Source organism: Trachurus trachurus, assembly GCF_905171665.1.
Source record: "Trachurus trachurus genome assembly, chromosome: 15".
Taxonomy (NCBI): Eukaryota; Metazoa; Chordata; class Actinopteri; order Carangiformes; family Carangidae; genus Trachurus; species Trachurus trachurus.
The window spans coordinates 6,736,623-6,762,334 of record NC_139906.1 but is presented as its reverse complement, the minus strand read 5'-3'; the positions used below and the strand labels follow the sequence as shown (position 1 = coordinate 6,762,334).

General features: G+C 41.9%; 1 protein-coding gene across 1 annotated transcript in view; it reads right to left on the bottom strand.

The window, feature by feature from the left end:
* Positions 1–1,462: 1,462 nt before the first annotated feature.
* Positions 1,463–25,712, bottom strand: part of nrg3a (neuregulin 3a) — a gene marked incomplete at both ends in the record, with an annotated part of 391,384 nt that continues 367,134 nt past the window's right edge. Inside the window, 3 exons of the mRNA XM_083988298.1 lie at positions 1,463–2,165; positions 8,929–9,114; positions 13,434–13,552. Coding sequence (XP_083844424.1) covers positions 1,463–2,165; positions 8,929–9,114; positions 13,434–13,552 — 1,008 coding nt within the window. The remainder of the gene's footprint in view (positions 2,166–8,928; positions 9,115–13,433; positions 13,553–25,712) is intronic.

Sequence of the window (25,712 nt, the reverse complement as noted above, 5' to 3'; positions counted from 1 at the left end):
AGGGTGCTGATAGGGTGTCAGAGTGTGTGTGTCGTCCAAGCAATCAACCAAAACAAGTCTCATTTTTTTTTGGAAAAAGAAAAAAAAAGAAAAATCTTTACCAGAACTGAAACCGTTTGTTTTTAGTTTTGTTTGTTTTTTACTCGTTGTCACCAGAAACATTTGTGAACATCTGTTCACGTCATACAGAGATTCAAAAGCTTCCAATTCATAGGATACAACATAGAGACATTTATTTCTTGTTTCAATACCCACACCTCCCATCAATCAGCCCCCGAAAGCAGCATTGTTCATCAATAACAAAAAATAAATTGAAAAACCAAATAAAAACTAAAATAAAATGTCTGATTAGCTCCTGTGGTGCCTCGTGTACAGTTAGCCCTCCGTCTCCATCTGTCCGTCGTCCTGTTCCCTCTGTCCATTCATCTGATCCATACACCCAACTGAAAAATAATGCACAGGTGAGTGTGTGTGTGTGTTTGTGTGTGTGTGTGTATGTGTGTGAAAATATCATTTATAACAAAGAAAAAAATAAATCTCGACTGGTTTGAAACACTGTCCGATGGAGAGTCTTTATCCATCTGCTGCAAACAGATGCAGATTTAAGTCACTTCCTGTTTCCTCCTCCTCTTCTTCTTCTTCTCGTCTTCTTCCCTCTCCTCTCTCCCCTTGCCGCACCCCGGCACACACACACATACACACACAAGAGTCATCGAGTTGAGTTTCTGTTTTGTGCTGCCTTGGTTACCAGTCCTGTGATTCTTGGCGGAGGAGAGAGGGCGAGGAGAAGAAGAAGAAGACCAAGTCGGCGCGGCAGCTCCTTCCCCTGTCCGCCATATTGGATTCTGCACAAACTGGCAGAACCGGCAGCGGCGGCGGCGGCGGTGGAGTTGGGAACGTCTCTGAAGTTTTTTTTGTTGGATTTTTGAGCCGGAAAAACCGAAATAATGACGAGTTAATACAAAAACAGGGAAAAGAAAAAAAAAAAGAAAGAAAAATAGTTACATCATTCCTGTGTTCTTCGACTTTGTACTTGGTCACTTTTTGAATTCCATATATTTATATCCATATATATTTATATATATATTTATATATTCTTTTTACAATTAAAAACACCATGGATTTGACAGACTATTTGGTTTCTTTTTGTCTAAGTAGAAGTGTTTTTCTTGTTTTTGTAAATAAATGCATGTAAATATTTTTTTTTCTCTTTTTCCGTACTGTCAGTCGGTGTAAAGGCGGCCACGCCACAAGTGTCAGCGTCCATACAGAATGCATATCATCAGCACATTGTCAGAATTTCCATGATATTACATTATTATTTTTTTTTTTCATATGTCAATTCGGCATTTCCATTCGCGTTCCGCAGATGCAGAACACCACAGTCTTTCAAAAAAACACAAACCAAACCGAAAAGTGAGCGATCGATCGAGCGAGCGAGCGTCCTGAAAATCGTGTCCTCTCATTGGCCGGTTTGGCCCAGGTCTCTGTGTGATAGGCTGGGGCTGAGGAGCTGGGTCTGCGTCGGTCCGTTACAGCTCAGCACGCCAGCGCTTCCTCCGCTAGGGTTCAGGAAGCAAACAGTTTCTCTGGCCGCCACCAGCGTAGCCGTCGACCCGGCGCCAACGCTGCTGACTCCGCCCTCTTCCTGCTTCCTGTGAGCCAACGCCAGCGCCCGGAGCTGCTCCTGCGCCTCCTCCAGCAGCAGCGCCACCTCGTCCCCCTGGTGGCCGACGGCGGTGGTGCAGGAGGAGGAGGAGAAGGAGGAGGAGAAGGATGACGGATTCTCTCCTCTCCTTTCACTCCTGCAGGGCGTGGCTCCGCGGGTGACGGAGATCGCTGTCGCCACCGGGGTGACGCTGGTTTGCATACAGGACGCCTCGTTGTCGTGGTGACACTGGACGGAGGGGATGATGGGGATGGAGCAGGAGCGGAACGGAGGAGGCGGGGAGTGGCTGTGGCGGCGGCCGGGCCTCCGCAGGCTCCGGGTGGAGGAGGAGGAGGGGTTGTGGTGGGGGTCGCTGCCGGGGCACGGGCCTGGACGCACCTCCACGTGACCGCTCCAAGGCGTCGGGGATGTCGTCTCCATGGAAACGGGAGTTTGCATATGTAGAAGGGCGTCTCGTCTTGGGTTGTCGCACTGGTTTTCTCCCTGCATTTGCCAGCTAGAGAGAGAAGATGGGACAGAAGAGACAGAGAGAGACAGAGAGAGAAAGAGAAGACAGGGGTCAAAGGTTACTCAACTGGTGGAGGGAAACTTCTCCAAGTCATCGTGTCTTTGAGTATATGATTTCAACTCCATCGCCTTTTCAAACTCCCACGCCGAAACCCCGACAGAATACACTCAGAGGGACAGCTCCCGGCTCCCTCACGCCCTTTTGCCATCGCACAGACGCACCGAGGATGCAGAGAGGGAGGAGGATGAGTCTGACATCTTTCTTTCATCTCTTTATATCTGAGTCTGTGCACACACTTAATAAAAAAAAACTAAAAAAGAAAAATCTCCAAAAACCTGAGCTCCTTTATCAGAATAAAGGGAGGTAACTGAGAGTTCACTTTTTTGTATCATTGATTCATTCGAAGGCCGTCCGAGGACGACTGAGCCAATGGCCAATCGCGTGTGCTTGTTTCTTTTGAACACCCGTGATTTGCTTTTCTTTCATTTTACTTTTAGGTCAAGACCGTTTGTTTGAAAACCCTCTCTGAGTCTGTGATTGTGTAACAGCACTGATTCAGGATATGAGAGGATCTGTGCCTCCTCACTCACTCCTCAGGTGTTTTTCCTCTTTACGCTACTACAAATCTGACCCAGGTCAACGTCCCACCCGCTCTTTTAGTCAAGTTACTGTATTAACTCACTGCTACTCAAGTGTCCCTCGCAGCTGCTGGTTTGTTAGTTCTCCCACAATCAGCTCAATGACCGACTGACTGAATGACTGACTGACTGAGTGATATAGTTGTGTGATATTGGTTGACTACGTCCTGCGTTGTTTGAACTGATCTGCAGACAAACAAACAAATAAAGTAACTGCAAAAGAGAGGAGGAGATGGCTGAAGTTGAAGTTACAAATCCTAAATGACTAAACTAAAACTTTCCCCCAGCTAACGTTAGCTAGCACCTATGAACATGAGTCAACCTGAACTTACTTGGACGTGTGGTGTCAGATTAAACAGATCAAACATGTTGTATGCTCAACCCTGGACTGTATTCTGGACAGATTTTTATTTTTTTACTTTTTAACTTTATTTGTTCTCTATATTCTGGGATGAATAAAGACATATCTTATCTTATCTTAAAGAGGAACTAAGCAGGTTTTTCCTGTGCCTATGCTACATTTACCCCCCTTATATTTTTCTTATAGATAAGATGTAAAATAAATAATACTTATAGGTTATTTGATCCTTTTTTCTCTTCTTTTCTAGATTGCTACACATTTTCTATTGCGGTCCAGAATGTATTGTTATTTAATTGAATGCTTTATGCCATGAGTTCCTCTCCTTTTTTGTGATGATGTCACGTCCTCTGATAACTACACACACCTGTAATCAACTAATTGCATAAGTGTGCTGATGTGTTAAAAGGAAGAGACACAACAAATGTAAAATGTTGGTCCTGATGAAGGTCAATAGACAGAAACGTTGACCCATTGAACAGAGCTTATGTGAGTGCGGGAGCAAGTTGTGATTGTTATATATGTTACATTTTATTACAGTAATTTTGATAATTAACTATGTGACTTGCAACTTGTTACGAGTGTGTTGTTAAAAACAAACGCACATGACCAGGTGGAGGGTTAGCAAAACAGAGGAAAGGCGACCAGACTCGCATAGTTCCTCTTTAATGGTCTGTGTTCCAGTCGCTAATTCAAACTTGATCCATTGTCTGACAACAGAACTAATAAAATATGTGAATTAAAGGAACTTTAATGGGAATTTGACTTTATTAAATTGCTCATAGTGACCTGGCATCACAGGTAAAATAATCTATATCACATATCTCACCAGTAATCAGATTCTGTTTTTAAACTCTGATCATAAATGACAGGAACAGTTTGTTTTCTCTCCTCACAGTGGGAGCAGATCTGACTTTTACTGTTCAGCTGCAGAAAATGTCACATTCAGACTTACAGCTCTTAATTTGAGTGCCAGTTTTAGTTCAGTTTGACTTTAGATGTAATTGTTTCTGAGGCTGAGACACTGCTGCGAGTAATCAGTTTCTCCAGCTACCCCGCTGCACCGCTCCCTGCAGCGACACTTCACCAGGCTGAAGTTTTACTTAACACTGCACACATAACAAACCCACGGAATAATAATAAAAAAAAAACTAATTAGAAAGCTCAGTGCATGTTTGGCAAATCTCATCATGACCAAAAGCAAAGTTAAGAAAAACTACCAGTCAGTGCACAACCCTGACTTTACACCCTGACTCTCCATTGTCCAGTTTTAATTCTTCTCCTCAGTTAAAGCTGAATATTTACATGATATGGATGAAACATGTGGTTTCTCTTCTCATGCATAACTTTAGCTCATGCTTTTCACCAGCGTCTCCTCTTGTGTCGCCACTGCTGCTGCACTTTCTGAAGTGTTCCCCTAAAAATTTTGCAGCCGTGGGAGGATCTAACTTGAGACTTGGAGACGCCGATGTCAAGCCTCTTTGCCCTTTCCTGGCTATATACAGTATATATAAAACGTTTGAAGTGTGCTCTCTGCATTTGGTTCCTGTTCAGCAACATTTCACCAAGTCTCTGTTGTGCATCCAGGTCCTGACCCAACTTTCTTGAGCCCAGACTTAATCTCTCGTCTTTCTAACACTGACCATGCCTTCGGTCGGTGTTATCGCCGTCTAAATCCAGCTGCCTCATTATCTTTGTGTAATAATTCATAATCCTCTGCAAGGGCTAAAGCTTTTTTTTTTCTTCTTTCTTTCCTGCCATGTCAAATTTCATTTTGGAGTCCCTCTCCCCCTGTGATACCCTCATCATCACACATACTTTAACGTTCTCCATCAAGGTGAGCAGAAATAGAGGATGGGTGGAGAAGGTGCCTTTCCGGGACTCAAAGGAAATCACATCCTCATTTTATCGCTGCAGTAGTTTTTTTTTTCTTCCTTTTTTTTCTGAGACATGAAAAACCTCTCGGTATAAACACCAGAGTGGAGCTCTGGCTGGCTGTGGCCCACAGAGAGGATCCCGGGGAGCGATAAGAGAGGATGATGCGAGGGGTGCTAATTCCCAAGATAACATTCACAGACAAATCTCTCTTTTGATGTGTTGAAACACAATCAGATTGCCAAAAAAGAAAGAAAAAAAAAAGAAAATCTATGAAGCAGAGTTCAAATATAGACCCCCGGAGCAACAGCCAGAGGGGAGTTACACAGAGATTGTGTGTGGAAGTGAGGTGAGATAAGTGACCAGGCTTTTATCTTTTACCGGAGCTCATTACATTTACAAGTGTTACCAGTCATTTCCATTCAGTTAATTCCCCTACTGATCATTTTCTTTATGTTTGCTGCTAAAGTCAATATATAATGTGCATGCAGGTGTGTGTGCACAGACAGGTAGACACATGCAGAAGCTGTAGAGGCTGTGCATATCATATAATACGCTGCCAAAAAACAAACTTGAAACAGGGAGGAGGGAGAAACTGGTACATTTCAACCAAAAAAAAAAGAAGAGAAAAAGAAAACGCTGCACACAGTGGACAAAAATACCCAAAATGTGTGCAGTCTCTCTGTCAGCCGTTTTTGGAGACAGCTTTATCTTAAAATAGTCGTAACAACACAGGACATCCTGTCTCCCTGTCAGCCATTTTGTTGAGATAACACTAGGCTCCTCTAAGAGCCGTGCAACCTTTCTTTCTTTTAAAGCGTTTCTCTAACTGTCACACACTATCTGCACCATCCTCCATCACTTCCTTTTACTTCTCAGCTCCTGTATTTTTATTTTTTCTTAACTTTATTTCTGAACGCCGTCCGTCTGCGTCTGAACACATACAGACTTCTCGTCTCTCTCTCTATATATAAATATATTTCTGTGACAGCATCTTTCTCTCTCTCTCTGTGCAACCACAGTGGTCAAATGTCTCCATGGCAACCACAGAGTACAGGATGAGAGAGGGGATGCCGCTGCAGCCGCCGCCGTCGTCTGTCCGTCCATCTGCTGCTATGTGGGAAAAACTCAGATTAGACGGTGAATGAGCGAGTAAGTGACTGAGCATGTGTGTGTGTGTCTGTGTGTGTGTGTGTGTGGGTCAGTGACTCAGTCGGAGTGAGTGTATGATCTGAATGAGTGTACAGTCAGTGTGGATGAATAAGCGTGTGTGACCTTCTTCATCCCAAACTATGTCTGATGTTGCTGCATGCGTGTGGGTGGTGGTGTGAACAGATGCTGTCAGGGCACGGGACAAAAAAAACAAACAAACTAAACAATAAAAAAAATAAAAAATAAACAAATGGATAAAAGAAGCTGCTGAGACGGAGCAGCTTGTGGGGACAAGATGAAAAAAGGACTCTTGACCAGAAGACATTTGGGCCGACCAGCAGGACGCCTCAGTGACATTTTGGCCGAGGCTTTGAGGAACCATACGACACTTAAACTGACCACAGAGGCACTCGAGTCGCCCAGAACAACACGGACCACCCCAGAAGAAGATGCTTGTGCCGGCGCCATGCAGACGACCCCTGAGCCAAACAGAGGAACAGTTGTGCAGCTTAAAGGGATAGTTCAACATTTTGGCAAATTGGCCCATTGCCATAATCCCTATAGTTTTAGCAGTAGGTTCGTTACCTTTAATTGTCGGTGCAAGCTATTTTTAGAATGGTGGAGCAGAGCTGTGAGCTGCTCAGAGCTACGCTACGGAGGCTAATGGGATTTCTTGGTTTCTCTCATCAAACTAATCAAATACACAATCCGACAACTCCAAAACGCGAGTTGTGACCTGCACATTCACCACGCTATGAGATAATAACAGAACGGGGGATCTGCTCCCAGCACCACCCAAAGGAGAATGTGCATGCTGATTAAGTCTTGATAATAACAGAACGTTACCAGACAGAGTTGTTTTAGAGGTAAATGCAAAGACTGCTTGCTGAAAAACTGTCCCTGAAGGCAACGCGCATCAGTCGTTTTGCATGGATTTACCGCGAAAACAACTCTTGTGTATTTGATGAGTTTGATGAAGGAAACCAAGAAATCCCATGAGCCTCCGTAGCGTAGCTCTGAGCAGCTCGCGGCTCTGCTCCACCGTTCTAAAACAGCTTGCACAGACAATTAAAGGTAACAAACCTACTGCTATGACTATAGGGATTATGGCAATGGGTCAATTTGCCAAAATGTTGAACTATCCCTTTAAGTTTTCCCCCCTCAATAATGACATTTGTGCAAAAATGAAAAGCATGAAATCCAGTTCTTAAATAATATTTCAAACTTAAGCACTCGGAGCGACGAACTACAGAGGTGGTGACCTCGTGTTTCCCCCTGAATCTGCTGCTGCTGCATGTGAGTGTGTGTGTGTGTGTGTGTGGGAGTGTGATTTTTTTGTCAGCCGGTGTCTATCTCCTCTTCCTGTTTCTATTAGTATGCATTTAGGTCATGTGGAGCTTTATCCTGAGCTGGAACCGCTGGGACCTGAGCAGAGCGCCTGAAGTGAGGCTTGCCAGTCCAGGTGGGTAAAGCACTGACTCATGACCCACCAAAAAAAAAAAAAAAAAAAAAAAAAAAAGAAATAGGTCAAAGCACAGCGCCAGCCTCTCACGCTGAATACATTTCTTGCTAATCATTTCCACTGATCATTTGCATTTCCCCTGGCTGCTGCACACGCAGTTTCGTAACCCCACCGTGTTACATTTTAAAAGCCAGGGTTTAATTGTTGGTCGAACCTCCAGAGCTGTTGCATTTTTAAAAAAAAAGAAGAAAAAAAAACCTGAATCTGGATGAACGACGTGATGTTGGAGCAACCAAAAGAAGGAGAGTGAAAGATGCAGGATGTGCAGCTTCTGTCGTTCCACCAGGCGAAGCCTCTTGCTTTGAGCTTGTGCCACTGCACTGCAGACCGACCACAACATAACGTGACCTTGTTTTTATCTTTGCTCAGCAGAATGGAAAAACAAAAACGGATGAGGGGGAGGTTCAAAAAGAAGAAAAAAAAAAAAGAAAAAGAAATTTGGTCCCTTTTTTTTTCGTCTTAAAAATAAAAATCACAGCATTGGCTTTGAAATATCCACTCTTGAAATGAAATCCACAGCTTTGTCTGTGACAGTCCTGTATTTTTTTCAGTTAGTAGCTTTCATTGAAATGACTCAGCACACTGAGGATACAGCAGGAGAAGGAGAAGAAGAAAAAGAAGTAAAGCCGGGACAAAGAGAGACAGAGAGGGAGGTGAGGATAAAACCTTCAAATACTGAAGATCTTTGAGCCGCAATTACACTTAAAACAGCCTTTGTCTCTCTGACGGTAAAAGCCTTTCAACAGGCTGAGCGGCAGAGCTCTGCTGCAACACACAGTAAGATTTATATATATAATATAGACACATTCAAAGGCCTGATATGACTGATTATGGCTCTTTTCCACCAGAGCCACTCAGCTGGCTTTTCCACTAGGGATGGTTTCTGGTATCTGGTACTGGCCGAGCCGAGCTGATACTAAAACGAAGCGACCGTACTGTAGCAGCCGCGCTATAACGACCCCGCCCACGTTGAGGAGGAACCATGAAGTACTCAGTTGTAATGGAAAAGACCTAAACTGAGTTGAGTTGAGTTGCAACTGTGTAATTACAGAGTTTTTTTTTTTTTAATTAAATGATAACAACAACATCTTGCAAACTTCTCTAAATAGTTTATATTCTGTTAACAAATATATTAGGTTTGAAATAATATAAATAAAATACTAATATTGATTTCAGAAGTTAAATAATAATAATCCAGGCCCTCACCGTCTCTGCACTTCTGCCTCCTTCTCCGTGGAGTCCACTTCCTGAAGGTGTTGGTAGGCGGGGCCAGAATACTTGGATCCTCCAATCGGATTCAACCTTCCTCTGGGAATGGGCGGAGTTCTGCGTGGAGCCGACCAATGAGAGGCCCTTGTTCTCTGATCTGGGCTGTGGGACAAGGACCCGCTTCTATGGAGAGAGAAAGAAAGAGAGAGGGAAAAAAAGAAAAGAAAAGAAAGAGGTGAAAAAAGAGTTAAGTGTTAAATATCTAACAGTGTGTGATAGAAGATGCTGTTGGATGTGTAGACACAAGCAGCAGCAGGAACCTCACAGGTCTCTATTATTACACATAAGAATTCATTAAGACCCAGTAATGGACTGGAGTTGGACAATGTCCAAATTAAACTCCTGTTGTGTTTCTGTGGGTTACACACACACACACACTGACACACAAACTTTAGGGGATCAGCCAAGTCGCCCATCGGCTCTAATTACACATCATAATGTCGTATCTTCATCATCTGAGGAAGAAGACGAGACTACACTGATTTTTTTTCTGCCCGTCAGTCGGTGGAACATCAAGTCTGTCCTCTGGCTGCTTCACCATTAAGTCTCTTTAATTTATCCACTTCCACGGGTCAAGTTTTTGGAGCCGGTCCAGAGTTTTGGACCTGTAATAAGCATAATGTCTGAAGTGATGTCTGTATCAATAAATGGCCCTGAGTTAATTGGTTTTTATCAAACTGAATATGTATTAAAGAAACTGGACTTGAGACTTAATCAGCCGATGGTCCCAGAGTGGAAAATTGTAGTTTGCTTTTTAAATGTCTTTGCATATTGAATATGTTTGTGTAAATAACCGGCATGTCACCTTCATTATTTGATGCTGCATGCTGATTGGCTGTTTGATGCTGATGAGATTTTCTCATTTAATAGCTGGTTTCAAAATTTAATCCAGGAGAGCGCGGCTCCCTCTGATCCTCGATGATATCAAACAATAAGTACACACCTGCTGCTTCCTGAGCTCCTGATGTCTGGAGAGTGTCTTTAATAACTCCTCGTTTGTGGTCGTCACGTAACTTAGCTGTATTAAAGCCCTGACACACCGGGGATGGATTTTTCATCACACATCAATATTTTCTTTCCCAACTCTGGTTTTCATCATGAGTCCTTTCACACAGACAGTGAATGTTATGCAGCGAAAATGCAACATCATTTTGTGATTTTCCAATCATCTTGTGTGGAAAGGTAAGGAGGTACGTAGCTACCCTACATAACACCGTGGCAACAATGGCAGATCGCATTAACGCTTACGACTTAATGCATCAACCCGATCACCTGTGTCTCGCACCACCCTGTCTAATTTGACAAGGGACGCAAACATTGCAAAGACAACGAAATTACGTTGCAGTTGAAATGTGTTGCAGAGGCGGAAAATGTTCACATTATTTGACAAAAACCTATGCATCACTTTGGACCCCTCTAGCTAGTAGTTATTTTATAGGCTGTACATAATCACATCAAAATGACACACAATTATATGAAGTAGACTTTTTATTATAGACCCATTACATATGAAAGGAGGCTCCCACATGCTTAAGCTTTACACCGCTGACTATCAGAACAGAAATGTCCTGTGGTTTTCAGCCTTCTATGATTATATTTAGCCGACCGTTTACAGCTGAGAACATCAGGCATTGTTCCCCCTCCATTAAAGACCCCCTCCAAGGAAAATCGTGTTTTTCGTGCTTTTCACATGTTCCTGTGGCATTTTTCTGATGTTAGAGGACATATCAGCAGTAAAGTCGGTGACCTCATAGCTGGCTACGGCCATGCACAGGATGTTTGGCTAATGTAAACAAATACTGTACGTGAGGGGTACTAATCAATAAGTAGGTGTGTGTTGTACAGTTTTAAGGTACGACGTGGAGGCAAAGAATCACCCGACACAGAGAGAAAGTTTGGTTTATAATTGTTTGGTCGCATATTCACATCGCTGCCAGTATAAATGGTTTTTCGTGTCTTTTATTCGTCACGTCCTTGGTGTGTAAGGGCCCCCGCCTTTAGGGTTGTTAAAAACACTGGTGTTTATGTGAATGTTTCCTTTTTGCTTACACACAGCGTCTCCACTGAGCCAGGAAATGTGAAAGTACACTCTGAGTTACTTTAACTCAAGTAGCCTCACGTTGCTTTTTACATCTTTCAGGTTTAATTTTTGCCCAAAAACCCCATTTACAGAGTTCTGGCTCTGAGCCCTCATTCATTTTTAACTCTGCTGTTCTGAAGGACAGATTTGCCTCTAAAAATGGGCTTCTTAGCCATAACAACTGGAAGCTCTACTTATAGTCAGACACTTAATAGTGTTGGCAGAGTTTTATATAAGGCCTTTTAAATGGGATGTTTCAGAAGAGAAAATAAAAAAACAGAATTAGCCTTGGCCTGTTTCTTTCTGGCTATTTTGGACCGTGGTGCCTGGACAATAGCGCTCGAGTGTCTGCGTGAGCTGATGTGAGACTGCAAACAAATAAAACCCTGATCACCCATTTGTGGTAACGGCAACAGACTTAGAGCCAAGTCGTTTTGTGATCAACTCGCAGAGAGAAAGAGAAAGAGAGGATGAAACAGAGAGGACGGGGAGGAAGTCGTGCAGGAGTTTGTCCAGAAAGGTCACAGAGGTGAACTTTGTGGTTTGGAGGATGTCTGATCGTGTTTCTGGTTTGTCTGGGAATAAAAAAAAAAAATAAATAAAAAAAAAGCCACGTCCTCTCAGCTGCTGCCTGGATTCCCCCTGAAAAAAAGGCGATTAACCCCCGACTGCTCAGGTGGAGCAGCTCAGGAGGAGAGCAGCCAGCCGAGGGGGGGGGCTGAGAGGATGTCAGCTGTGAAAGACTGGAAGTGAACGGCAGCAAGAGAGAGAGAGAAAGAGGGAGGGAGAGAGCGCTAGGCTGAAGGAGCGTCTATGTGATGTGAGCAGTTTCCTACTTTGTTCCAGGGTCAACGAAAGTTTAAAAGGAAAGTTTTCATTTCATGTTTTATTTCTCTCTCAAATCTCATTGGGTCTGGGGAAGATGTGTTCACCTCGACCTCCAAGAGGCGCGACAGACCTCAAACCAATCAGAGCAACGATCCAGATGACGTTCTGTACTGTATGCAGAGCAACATAAAACATGATGTAATGCTGACTTTGTTTGCTTTTTAGTGAAAAACAATATCACAGTTTCTCAACCCTGAAGCAAGACCATAATAGAACGACAGCTTCTCTTGTTGGCCGCCATGTTGCATGTAAACAAAAGCTGCAACAGGCAGGTTTGTCTGCGTTCATTCAGGCTAACACCGTCCCCATACACTCATATTACTGTTTTGCTTCCTGTGTATTATAGTTTGTTCTTAATATTGTTGATCATCTTGTCCTGGTCACCCTGGAGAGATCCATCCCAGAGATCCTGGATCTCAAGGAGTTCATTATTTAGTTAAATAAAGGCAATAAAGAGAATAAAAGCAAAATGTTGTAAGTACTGTGTGCATGTCGTTGTGTTTCATGATGAGATGTTTGAATAAAAATCAGTGGAATATAAAAACAATACATTAAACAATAATATGATAACAATCAGGAATTTGCAAATAAATTCTTATATTTATCTTTAGCAAATAGATAATCATTTAATTAACCACAAATTATAAATGTAATTGTGAAAGCAGTGAAGTGCAGGGGCCCACTAAGTCAAATAAAAGGGTTTTAATTCTGGATCGCCCTTCCTTTAAGACATTGCGTATCATAGATGTCAACACACGGTCCAAAACGAGACAGAAGCTCATCGTCATGTCCTAAACCCCGAATCCCTCCGTCTGTCTAAGTTTCTGAATCTGTCGTTTCAGTGTGGACAAAGTTTTGACTTTGTCAGGAACAGAGTTGACTCATGCAGCAGCTCAGCTTCTTTGTTTCTGCTCTGCTCTGTGTGTTTGTTCGTGTGAACTGTGACAGAAAAACCAACCTTGGCAGAAGTACGCACTCGTATGTGTGTGTGTGTGTGTCTGTGCACTGAAGTGTGTTGCTGCTGATGAACATGCCAAAGCCCAGCCGACCTGAACGCACCACCACCACAACCACCACCACCACCATGGAGCAGCAGCAGCAGTGGTGGAGGGAAAAGGGAAAAGAAAAAGGGGATTTACATGTCTGCGCTGGCTCATAAATCCCTGCACGTGTGCGTGTGTGCATTTTATCTCTGTCCCATCTTGTCTGCCTTCATGACTGTTATAGATATGCTTATTAACATGTTTATAGCTTTAATTATAATTACTATCATTCTCCCGTAAATCAGCCATTAGCTGCGGCTCCACTCTAATGTGGATAATTCAATTTCTCTCTTCGCTGCATGTTGCCCCCCCATCCCAGCCCCACCATCCCACCCCGCTGTGAACAGGAAGGGACACCAAAGTTGCTTATTGTTGGTATAAAGTGCAATAAAACTGTGTGTGTGTGTGTGTGTGTAGGCTGAGCGTGGTACCTGTGATGCTTGGCTGTGCCTCTGGAGCTGCTGTTGGACGGCGTGGTGCTGATGTTGCAGTGTGCGAAGCTGGACTCACAGACGTTTCCCTGGCGAGGCTGGGAGGGGCGTTTACAGTACTGTGGAAAAAAACAAACAAACCATAAACAACAACAACAACAACAAAGACTGTGAGTGATTATAAAGCAGATCTTGTTTCTATATTAACACTGTGAAAGGACCAAAAGTCCACAGAGAACTGCTCCGTCTTCTCATGGACGTCATCAACCCTTCAGATAAAGACAGAAGTGTATTTTTTTTTACATCATGTGTTGAAACTTCTCTCCTCTCTCTGAAGCGGGGCTACGCTGAGATTTCTCAGATCTCTCCGGTTAAACCCTCCCCCAGCTCTTTGGCTCACGCTGGGCGCCTCGGGGGCCTCGGGGGTGTGTCTGCGGCTTTGATTCTGGAAACTGATTGTCAGACACTAAATGGACTCGCGTCACTTCTTTTTCTGTCTAGTTCCTCTGAAACCTTCCTCAACGTCAATGCTCTATTTCTTTTTTTTTTTTTCGAGAACTGAGATGAACTGTTGTGATTAAGGCAAGGCAAGTTTATTTGTATCATCCATTTTTACAAACAGTTTAGCTCTGTCTCAATTCCAGTACCTCAATGAATACACTGTCATGTAGGCTACTATACTATGTGCTCGTACTTACTTCTGTAGTGCGCAAATGTCAACAGTTAAAGAGACCCCGAGGAGTTTGTATTTGGTTATAAAAGAGTCTCATATTAATGTGGATGAATCTACGTTACCCACTTCTTAATGGGTCCATTTTTCGATAAATATATAGTTTTGTCTTTATAGTTATTTTTATATTATTATTTAGTGGACGGCTCACCCAGCATTTCCTAGTTTTGGTTGCTCAGCGGGTCATGGGAATAACACCGCTGGATCGCTGTTTATGGTCGGAACTACAACGGTATCTGATCGTCTTCCAACCTCCGACTTTCATTCTTGATCAATGAAAACATTTTTGGCAAATGCTTTCGCTTTCGTCAGGCTCATGGGAAGTCTAGTGTGAAAACACTTCGCTTGCCGAAACTCCTCATAGTCCCTTTAATGTTGTCTCAAATCGAATACTGCCGTCCGATTGTAATTGTTGCGAACATCTTCTTCTTTTTTGGACCGCTATTGTCGCCCGTCAACGGCTTGTTTTGTTTGTAATTTTAATTACCGATAATGAACCTCTTACTTGTACTTTGCTTGTGTACACCCCCTGTTTAATGCGATTATCTTCGGCTCCTCTTATTTGCGGAAGACACTGGCCTACCGGTATGTTGATTTATATAGTGCTATGTAGCCACGATGGCGAACACTGAGGGTGTGAAGTGTCCATCTGGGTACTTTACAGTGCGCTGCATTTTGACATACTTGTCAGTGTGAACACACTTATACACTCAAAATAGTTAAGTATGAAGATATTCGAATTGAGACACAGCGTTTGTCTCAAAATGCTTTATATAGCATCATAACAACATCCTCTGACCTCTGACTGGGAGGGTGAGCACAGATGCTTCTGGGTAAGTGGCAATTTGACAACCAGTTGCTTCAAAATATGGTAAAGTCACAATGGTTCGATTGGCTGCTCTGTGGACGTGTGTTAACATGTTAAAAAGGTGACAACCAGACACAGTGTATTTGCATTTAAATTGAAGCATCTCTCTGCACAACTGCAGATAATTTAGAAAAAACATGTAAACTTCACCAAGCAGCTTCGTATGGAGTCACATGGAGCTTGACGACTGTAGCTCTGGTTTTAAATGGCATCAAAAGACACGTGCTCTTGCAGCAGAGTGATAGTTATATCATTTGAATCTTTGCTAACAAGGCCACGTTATTCCAGCAGCCAAGAGCAAAACAGTCATTAACATCGTCTACTTTAATTCCATGGAAACGACGACCGTGTCACATCTTTAACATCACAATCAGCCTCACTGAATTAAATCATTTACATTATTTCTTCACAACAGTACTGTACTGTATATAGACATGCACATTATTTGCTTATCAACCCTGCTCAGTGTCAAATCTTTTCTTTAAGTTGTACTTGCGTGAAACAAACCGAGAAATACCATGAAATGAGTTATTAATACATCCTGTTACTGAGGATAAAATATAGAGTATGACAAACAATGGTGTCTAATCCTGCAAACATGTGCAAATGTTTTTGAATATTATACTGTAATGTAAAATATTTCCTGGGACATGAACGTTTCTGTATCCTCGTGTCTTCCTTTTGTCTATCTTGTTGATTTACACTTCTTGTATTCTTCCTATAGCTGCTGCTGTACGTCTTTGTTCTTATTGCTTTCTATCCATTTTGAATCTCTCCTTCATTCACACTGATCCCAGCTCCTTTCTCTCTCTGTCTCTCTGTGCAGCCTCCATGACAGGATATCTAAACCAGCAGCACGTCATCGGTGGTGAGCAGGTCCCAGGTTCTGCTCCCTTAACCCTTTTCATGCTCAGTCTCACGTCTCTGAAGGAGCCAACAACATATGCAATGAAACAAAGCTGCTCTTTGATTTTTTTTTGTTTTTGTTTTTGTTTCAGTTCACGGCGGTGCAGCTTGAAAAGACGCAGATTCACTCGGATCTGCTGCGAGCTCCTCAAATGAAACGCATAGGAACACACGAAGAAAAAAAAGAAGCGGTTTCAAAACTTTAATAGCCTTCGAGATGTGAGGAGCGCCGCGGAGCCGGTTTGATTTCGTACCATACTACACAGACCTTATCAGGGGTTCGCATCTATCTGTGGCGGTGACAGTGACAGTTTCCCCTCCTCAGCGTTATCTGAGCATCGTCTAGACTCTAACTTCTAGACGTCAGGTAAGAAGAGGCCTATTTTTATGCCATTTCTTGCTCTGAAGGACTTTCATGACTGTTCTTTAAACAAAGTTCCAGCTCTTGATGTCTGACTAACAAGGCTGTCACTGATGTAATCCCTTTTGAGGACCCTCTGCGGGACACCAGCCTCATTAGCGTCACACATGCTGCTATGGTTATGTGACCATTCAGACATTTGGAGGCTGATTTTCCATTACTTATGAAATCATGATGCGATGGCAGGAAGAGAGAGAAAGAGAGAGTGAAGCCTTTTGAAGCACCTGATTGGTCACAAAAGAAGATGATGTGATCATGTACAGATGAACCCAGTGTCCCCGAGCCAGAGTCACAAGTTCTGGTGTGGGTGAGGACGGTGAAGTTAATAAGTGAACCTGCTATGACACTAATAAGATCTCCGGGAGCTGCTGTTCACACCTGCACAATGTTCAGGAGAAGTTTGAATCATTCTTCATTTTTGAAAGTTGCTCAGTTCAGCAGAGTCTCTCCAATTTCCATTAATATTTTATATTTTGTCCAGACCTTCTTAGTTTTATTCAGATTTTTCAATCAAATGACAAAAAGTCAGTCGGTCAGTTACACAAAATGTTAAGTTTAAAGAAAAGAAAAAGAAGAGCGCCGCACACTCAGCTCCAGTTGCAGAGAGTTTTATTTGACAACGGCCAAAACTCTCTGCAACTGGAGCTGAGTGTGCGACGCTCTTCTTTTTCTTTTCTCAACTTTATCCATCGCCTGTACCTCTACAATTACGGTGTGCTTTGTTCTTCATCTTAAGTTTAAAGAAAAACCACCACAAAGGATGTACACTCGTGAAAAAAGTAAATCAAAGCAGTAACACAACCTAAAGCTCAACACAAACGGCTTCAGGTCTTAAACAAATATATTCATATCAAAAACAACAAACTAGTTTCTCAACACCACTCCAAAATAAAAAAAATAAAAAAATCGGTTTCATGCAGCAGTCTTTTCTCAGGTTGGAAACAAAAAAAAGTCAATGAGTGAGAAAAAAGAAATAATAATCCAACATTAACTCCCAGAACAGATCACACATGTCATGTCATCTCATCTCATCTCATGTCGTGTCATGTATTTTCGGCTGCAGAGGAGAACTGGAGCCCAACGAGGGACTAAAACTACCGTGACAGCTTTTTCTCCAGCAGCTTCTCATGGTACTAGCAAACGGATACGACTTCTTCTCGTGGTCTCTCCAACTCCTGAGGGCGTAGGCGCCGCCATGACACTCTGTGATGTCACTCTGTGAAGTCTTTGACTCTGCAGTTCCCTGAGGCCCCAAGTCTCACTGGCTGCTTTTTTGTGACATCACAACGTCACAGAAGCACGTCACAGCCCCCTCTGCTTTCTAACCACACTTTTCACCCCCAACTTGTCTGCTTGTGCTGTCTTCTGTCTCTCCCCCTCGTCTGTCATTACCCTCCTCTTGCCTTTTTGTAAGCGGCTTTAAGCGCTATAAAAATCCAATGAATTATTATTATTATTATTATTATTATTATTATTATTACAGGAAGTCCTGACGGCGGGTTTAAAGGCTCTGTTTCTGAGGCTTTGATACTTTCATAGCATCGATATTGAACCTATCAAACACAACTAGAGTCAAGTCACCCAAATATTACAGCTGTTCCTATTTCATTTGTTTTAATTATAAACTCTTAGAGGAAAAGTTAGAGGAGACAAACTATCTTTCTTATCTTAAAGTTATTTTTTCAGACTTTTGCCTTGAAACAGTCGTGAGGGAGAAAGGTGGGAAAACAGAGAGAGAGAGAAAAGATGAGAAAAGGCCACAGTCCAGACTCAAACCAGGACCACAGGGGCAAAGACTAAGCCCAAAGCACAGCCTTATATTTCATATTTTGTCTCTCTCACCCACTGTCTGGGATCCACAGTAGTTGAGTCTTTATTTACCTCCAACTCCAGAACAGAGCAGACTTTTTTATTAGAGGCATTAGAGTTCTCTGTGTCTGACTCCGTCTGCTTGATCTGCGGCACCGCTCGTGTTTGAAAGATGTTTTTAATATGAACAGGAACGACACAGAGATCAACAGTGACAGTGTTATTAAGTCAAATAGATGGTTTTTAACTTAGATGAAGGTCTGTGCATGTGTTAGACCTAATTTAGACACAAGTCGGCGGTCATTATAAACCATCCCAGACACGCAAACCCTCCCTTCACAGCTTGAACTCTTACTGAGGAATATAATAAGAGATACAGACGATAAGAAAAGAGTTCATTAGGTTTGTTAGTTTGTTACTTCTCTGAATGATCAAATCTTAAACTTTGACATCTTTGGTTTTTAAACTTGCATGTCTGAGTGTCTCGTGTCTCATGTTCCCTCCTTCTCATCCTGTCACAACTCATTTGTTTTACATTAATTTAAGATGGGCCATGGCGGGGCGAGGTGTTTGCCGATTGTTGCTGGAGGCGTTTTTTTTAAATGATCCATATTGGGCTCATGGAGGTGCTGCTCCACATCTGAAACAATCTCTCTGACATAGTCACATTATCCCCCCACAAAAAAAAACAAAAAAAACCACTGGCAATTTGCAGTGACTGTCATAAAATATTAAGAAACATCAGATGACTGAAATTGTTCAATGCTTTAACTAATATGACAGGTAATTATTAGTTATCTAGGTCAAATTGGCATTGAATAAACATTAGATGGAGTCACACTTATAACTCTGGCAGGTTTTTACAACGGTAAAAGGGCAGACATTTGGTTTTAAAGGCAGAAAAGCTCTTTTAAAGACTAGAAATGATGGAACACCATGATTGACGCTGATAAATTAAGGTAATTTATCAAAAAAGCTTCTACTGTAGTAACCTGCCTGGAAAAGACTAATCAGTAAGTAATAAATAACCTCCTTAAAAGATAAATAACTACCTATAATGAATCATAAAGGTACGTAGAGCTTGAAATCATCTTCTGGTTGTGGTGTCAGCAGGTCAAAGTGATCTGGATGTTTCTCCTCCTGAGGGCTCCTGAACTTCTGTCACACATGAGTTTACTACAACAACACTTACTGGGGGGATTGTGTTGTTTTATTCTCTAGTTTGATAGAGATGGGAGGCTTCTGGTCTTGATGTGAAGCGATTGCTGATATAATTTTATCCAGATCTGGGTCTAATTAAAATAGTTGGGCATTTTGTCCAAGTTTTTTTTTGGTTCCTCTGTGATGTAGTTTGGCCTGTATCTTGAGATTTGATGTGATGCCACAATTGTCTTTTTTCCCGTTTTTCTATTTATGGCATTCTATTTATTATATTCAAGCTTATAGCCTATTGTCTTGGTACTGTGCGTAAGAGCTTCTATTCTCTGATATAGTTGGGATATTTATGATTTATATATCACTGTTTGAACGATTTCTATGAATGGGTTTTATACCGTGATGACTGATTTGGACCAGCTGGTTCTGTTTAAAAGGGTGACACACCCACATATCAGTGCAAAGGACGACTGTTAATGCGTCCGCTTATCTGTACTGCTGCTGTGCACCTTATATCAAAAGAAAGTGCAATCACTTACTAAGAGTGCTGTCGTTTCTCTACACAGTTTGATCTTTTTGGAGTGTCACTGGAGACCTTTGGAGTGAGCACGCCTAAAGTAATCTACCTATTGGCTCCTGAACTTTTCCCAGGCCAAATCTCTCCAGCATGTTCTGGATGAAGCGAGATACCTCCCACCAGTTGGACACGCCTCCAGTGGGAGGAGCCCAGGAAGCAGGAAGCATCCGAACCACCTGAAACACCTTTCTGATGTCAAGCCTGAGCCCTGACACCCTTGGGGAGGAAAAGTCATGTCTCTCTACAACACAAAGCTCCAGACCACAGGGGAGAGTCAGGATGAAGAAGATGGACAGGCAAACGCAGATGGTCCTGATGCTGCTGTATCTGATCTGAGGAGGAAACTTCCATTTCCTGTGAGTCCGACATCTTTTATCCAACACTACATCACTCCTATCTCCTATCTTACACAGCGCTGAGAGATAAAAGCAGTGTGAATATACAGTATTAATTTAATGTAAATCCAATATATCTGATGATGCGTTTAGTAAAAAAAAATCCAACACCATCCTGTTGCATCACTCTCGTCTCTCATCTTTTTCCCCCGCTCTCTTGTGCTCTGACTCTCTGACACATCCTGGCTGCTAATTGATACAGAAGCTTCCTGTGAGCAGTTGTTAATTTCTCAGCTGGTGGTGATAAAACAGAAAATATTAAGTTTTAACTGTGGGGATGTTACGTTAGTGACCTAAGAAAGCAGAGCTACACGTACTCAGACACCGGAGGATCTGTAAAGGCTCCGATGCGCTGTTCATTAATTAATGAGAGGAAGAGAGTGATGGTGAGTTCACTGACTCACCATCTCTTTGCCTTCACAGTCCACTTTATAGATGGATCTAGGTTTTCTTAAAGGGATAGTTCAACATTTTGGCAAATTGGCCCATGATTGCCATCATAGCAGTAGGTTCATTACCTTTAGTTGTCGGTGCAAGCTATTTTTAGAACGGCGGAGCAGAGCCGTGAGCTGCTCAGAGCTACGCTACGGAGGCTAATGGGATTTCGTGGTTTCCCTCATCAAAGTCATCAAATACACAATCCTCCAACAACTCCAAAACGCTCTGGTGGACAAGTTGTGACCTGCACATTCACCACACTATGAGATAATAACAGAACGTTACCAGACAAAGTTGTTTCAGAGGGAAATTCATGCAAAACAGCTGATGTGTGTTCAAGGACAGTTTTTCAGCAAGCAGTCTCTGCATTTACCTAGAAAACAACTCCGTCTCGTAATGTTCTGTTATCATCTCATAGTATGGTGAATGTACAGGTCACAACTTGTCCACCAGAGTGTTTTGGAGTTGTTGGATTGTGTATTTGATGAGTTTGATGAGGGAAACCAAGAAATCCCATTAGCCTCCGTAGTGTAGCTCTGAGCAGCTACTGTAAAAACAGCTTGCACCAACAAATAAAGGTAACAAACTTACTGCTATGACTATTATGGCAATGGTCCAATTTGCTAAAATGTTGAACTATCCCTTTAAGGAAAGAAGAAAACCGGAAACTGAGTGGATATATACAGCTCCCCCGACTGTGTATAGACTTCATCAATAATAAAAACACGTTATGTCTTCCTGCACAGCTGGAGGCAGAGGAGAAACTCGATCGGCTCTTTAGCCTGGGCAGAAGTAATCATCAGCTTTGACGCCGACTTCACACCACGTCTGGACATTTGTGGTGCAAAGGGTGCATGTAATGTTGTGTATTAATGGAAATGTATGTGCGTATGTGTGTGTGTGTGAGCTGTAATGGATGTTTTAATCTCTGGGATAGAGGCTGCTGTAGCGTACACCGTCTGCCTCTGGCGCTGATGTTTTTTAACTCTGACAGAGCGTCCGGAGGGGTTCGGGAGATGATTTTTATGATTTGTACAGAGATGTTGGCATCAATAAGAGCGATTGCAGCGTTATAAACACACGGAAGTCTGAAAGCTAACTGTAGGAGAAGGTGCAGGAGAAAGAGAGAGAGAGGAGAGAGGATAATTAATTATGCAGCTTTGACAGGCAGGCTCTGTGCAGCACCTGCAGAATTCATGATGGGGAGGTAAAAAGCTGATTGATTGACGGAGACGCTTTCTCTCTCTCCCTCTCACTCAGAGCCTCTCTGTGCTTCACTGTAATAATCAAACACTTCCAGGAAACGGCCCGGACGTGCTAATCAGAAGTGCTCATTTTCTATAACGGACCATCAAAACTGGAAACTCGCTGCTTTTGTCATGACCCACGAGGTTACACGAGGCGTTCACATACACACATACACTGCAAGCACACGCTGAAATACAAGGGGGAAGTAAAACTCCTAAGTGCAGTGAGATAAGGTGGAATTAAATAGGGATTTAATTATAATGACAAAGACTTTAGAGAAATTCAGCAGAACAGCCTGCTGTGTGTGTGTGTGTGTGACACATTTGTGTGAGTGCATGCTCCCCTAAACGCCACTGACCTTGTGTTTGTTGTTGTGTATGTGTGTGTGTTGAGAAAATTTCAGTAATTGATTGCCTGCAGACAGAAATCAATGGGTGCATAGGCAAAAAAAACACACACACAAAAAAACAAAAAAGCAAAGCAAAACAAAACAACACAAAACCCAAATACAATTGATTTGCATGTTGTACCTTCCCCGAGGGCTCTGGGAGAAATGAAATAAATAAAACAAGATTTAAAAGCCACATTTTAACACTAAAGATTAGCTGTGTTTGTCTAAACAAAGCATTACTGTGGAGTCAGTAAACACTGATCAGTAATTCATGAGCCAGCGCTAAACGAGCAATTAGCGAAATAAGGAGGCCAAAGGAGAACGTTACGTTATGATGTGATTTTTCTATTGAAGTCTGTTGTCGTCTGCAGCTCCAGACAGAGGAGATGATCATCCATCAGCAACGTATCAGAATAAAAGTAAAGTATAGAAAGGGCTCCTTAAACATGTCAAGCTTCATGTCCTGTCACACGGACAGGCCGCTACTGTAGCCATGACTACAACATCATTACTGTGTTCCCAGCTGGTTAACGTGTCACCAGTCATCTGGCAGAGATGTGCAGAGTCACAATATGATGCTAATTGAACTGTGGAGTCAGTGTGTGAGGGAAACATGTGACCTGATCTGCTTTTTACCAATGAAGTGAATTGAGTAGATTTTCTTAAATTAAAGCTGTAAGTTATTGCTTAACGAGCTATAATCAATGGGTCTACAGTCGGTCAGTGTGCTGTAACAGAGGCTGAGTCTTCCTGCAGAGTAGCAGTGACACTAATCTCTGAGTTTAACATTAAAATGCATCATAGAGTTATGAAATATTGGATTCAATGGCTTTGAATTCAGATAACTGGATATGTTAACTGTACATGATTCATATTTTTTGTATACATTGCCACTACACACTGCTGGAATACAGATATTTTTTATTACAAATGTTGTTTTCTATTGCTTTATATTTATTACCTGAACGTTGACTCTGGTCGGCTCCTGCAATACTGTAATCTTATCTTATCTTATCTTATCTTATCTTATCTTATCTTATCTTATCTTACTTTACCCTACCTTATCTTATCTTATCTTATCTTATCTTATCTTACTTTACCTTACCTTATCTTATTTAATAGTTCTAGGCTACAGATGTCAACATGGATGCTCAGTCTGGCTGTGAAAGTAGAAGGTAACCTCAAATTATAAAATCCAAATTTGACTGAAAATCAGCTGGACTCACAAAAAGCCCAACATTTCTATGTAATTTACAATTATCGCGAAATAAAATGAATCTGAAGCAACAATAGGAACACTGATAAAAGAACAGTGGAGCATCTTTCAGGATTTCAGCACTGAGTTGCAAATACAGCACAGACTGACTGTAAACTTTGATCAGTGACGGCTCATAGATCAGAAAGCTCCTGACTCCTGTCTGCAGGTTACACACTTTATGTTCTGTGTTAAAGTGGGAGGCATGGATGGATCTCTGTGTAACCGGACCCCTCCCTGGTTGGTCAAACCCACATCCATTACACAGAGCGTGGAGTTGATTTCACGCTGAGTTGAATTTTGGGTAACTGACATCATCATTTTGTGTGAAAGCGGCATGTTGTGAGGATCCTGCTCTCTCTCTCAGAATACAATTTTCCATTCACTTCCATACAGAAATGTAATATGTACATGTTTATAACAGAATGAATTACCCACACTAAAATCTATATCAAAAGTTTTCTATGGTACAACATGTTAAAACCATAAATATTTAATTTATGTATGTACATAAACATACATAGTAATATATGGGATTGTTCCTATTTAAAATAGGCTTCATATATCATTTTCACATACAAGTTTTTATTCTATATGCACAATCTAATACATGCACATATGTTACATTTGTGTATGTTCTTCTACTTCACATTAACCAATACTAAACATCTGTAAACTGTGAGTCAAACAAGGTCCAAGATTGTAGAAAATCTTCTTTTTTCTTCTTAATTGATAATGTGACAAATAAAAAACGCTGCCTGTAACTTAATTAAAAAAATAACCACAGCTTAATACATTTGAACATTTTGTATTTTGCTGGGTTTAAAATAGGAGCTGCATGACCTAACCTCCATGAGTGCATGCTCACAGTTTTCCTGAGTGCAAATTAGCAGATGTTAAACCTCGCCATGGCAGAAACTTTTAACTTTTAAACTTTTAAAGTGTGTGTGAACTTAGACTTGACACATGACAATTTACAGAGTCCAGGTGTGTGAGTGGAGGAGGTTCATCAGGGTCTGTAGTCCACCTTTGAGCTGACATGTTATTCATTAGTTTAAATCCTCCTGCTCGTGTCTCTTTTCTTTCTCTTTTCCTTTCTTTCTCTTTTTACTTTATCAAATTTAAAACTAATGTGAATTGAACCAAATCAAAGACCCAGAAAAAAATATCTTAAAACCTAAAGTCTAATTTCTCCTAATGCATCAAAAAGAAGCAGAAGAAGTGAATGTGATAAAGTGCAGTGACCCATTTAAAGAGTTCAAAGGTTGAAATCTTCCTCCCATTAACTTCCAGTATAGGAGCGGTTATGAAAGAGAAGTAATTACCTCACTATTCTGACTAAGTCTTACTCCCTTTGATTAAAGATTCACTAATTTTAAAGCTCACACTGTAAGATCTAAGTCCATGCGGAGCTTGTGCACGACGTACGTCTGGTTGTTTGTCTTTAGCAGAGCACTTAGCTTGAGGGTGATACGAGGAGACACGCCTGACACGCCATCTTCACAAACTCCACATATTTTAGATTACTTTCAAGCCATGGTTAGCTCTGTCTCCAAAGTTGATATGAGATCTCTGAGCCCCCCCTCGTATATGCGAACTGAAACTCAAGTGGAGATCCTGAGGCGAGAATGCCCCAGTGCTTTAAAGTCTATAAACCTGATATTAAAGTTGACAGGGCCTGTGGAGTGCCGCTCCTCTCACATGTTTTTTTTTTTTCTTTTTTTTTTTTACGTCCATGACCTGTTGATCCAAGTGAGACATCAATATGACACGAGCAGCAGCCATCATTATCATGTTGGAGGTGTGTGTGTGAGGTTCACTGAACTTCTGTAAACTGAGACGCTGAAGGGCTTTTTCTACAGAGCTGGAGGCTGGGGCACATTGGAGGTGTGTTTGATTCATAAATAAGACCGTGAAAGTTTTGACACTATTCCGAGGAAACAAAAATTAAAGGTCCCATATAACATAAATAAAGATGTCCATGTTTTTTTTTATTTTTAAATCATATCAGCTCTCGGTTTCTATATTAATACTGTGAAAGTATCAAAACGTCCGTCCACAGAGAAATGCACACAGCCTTGATTCA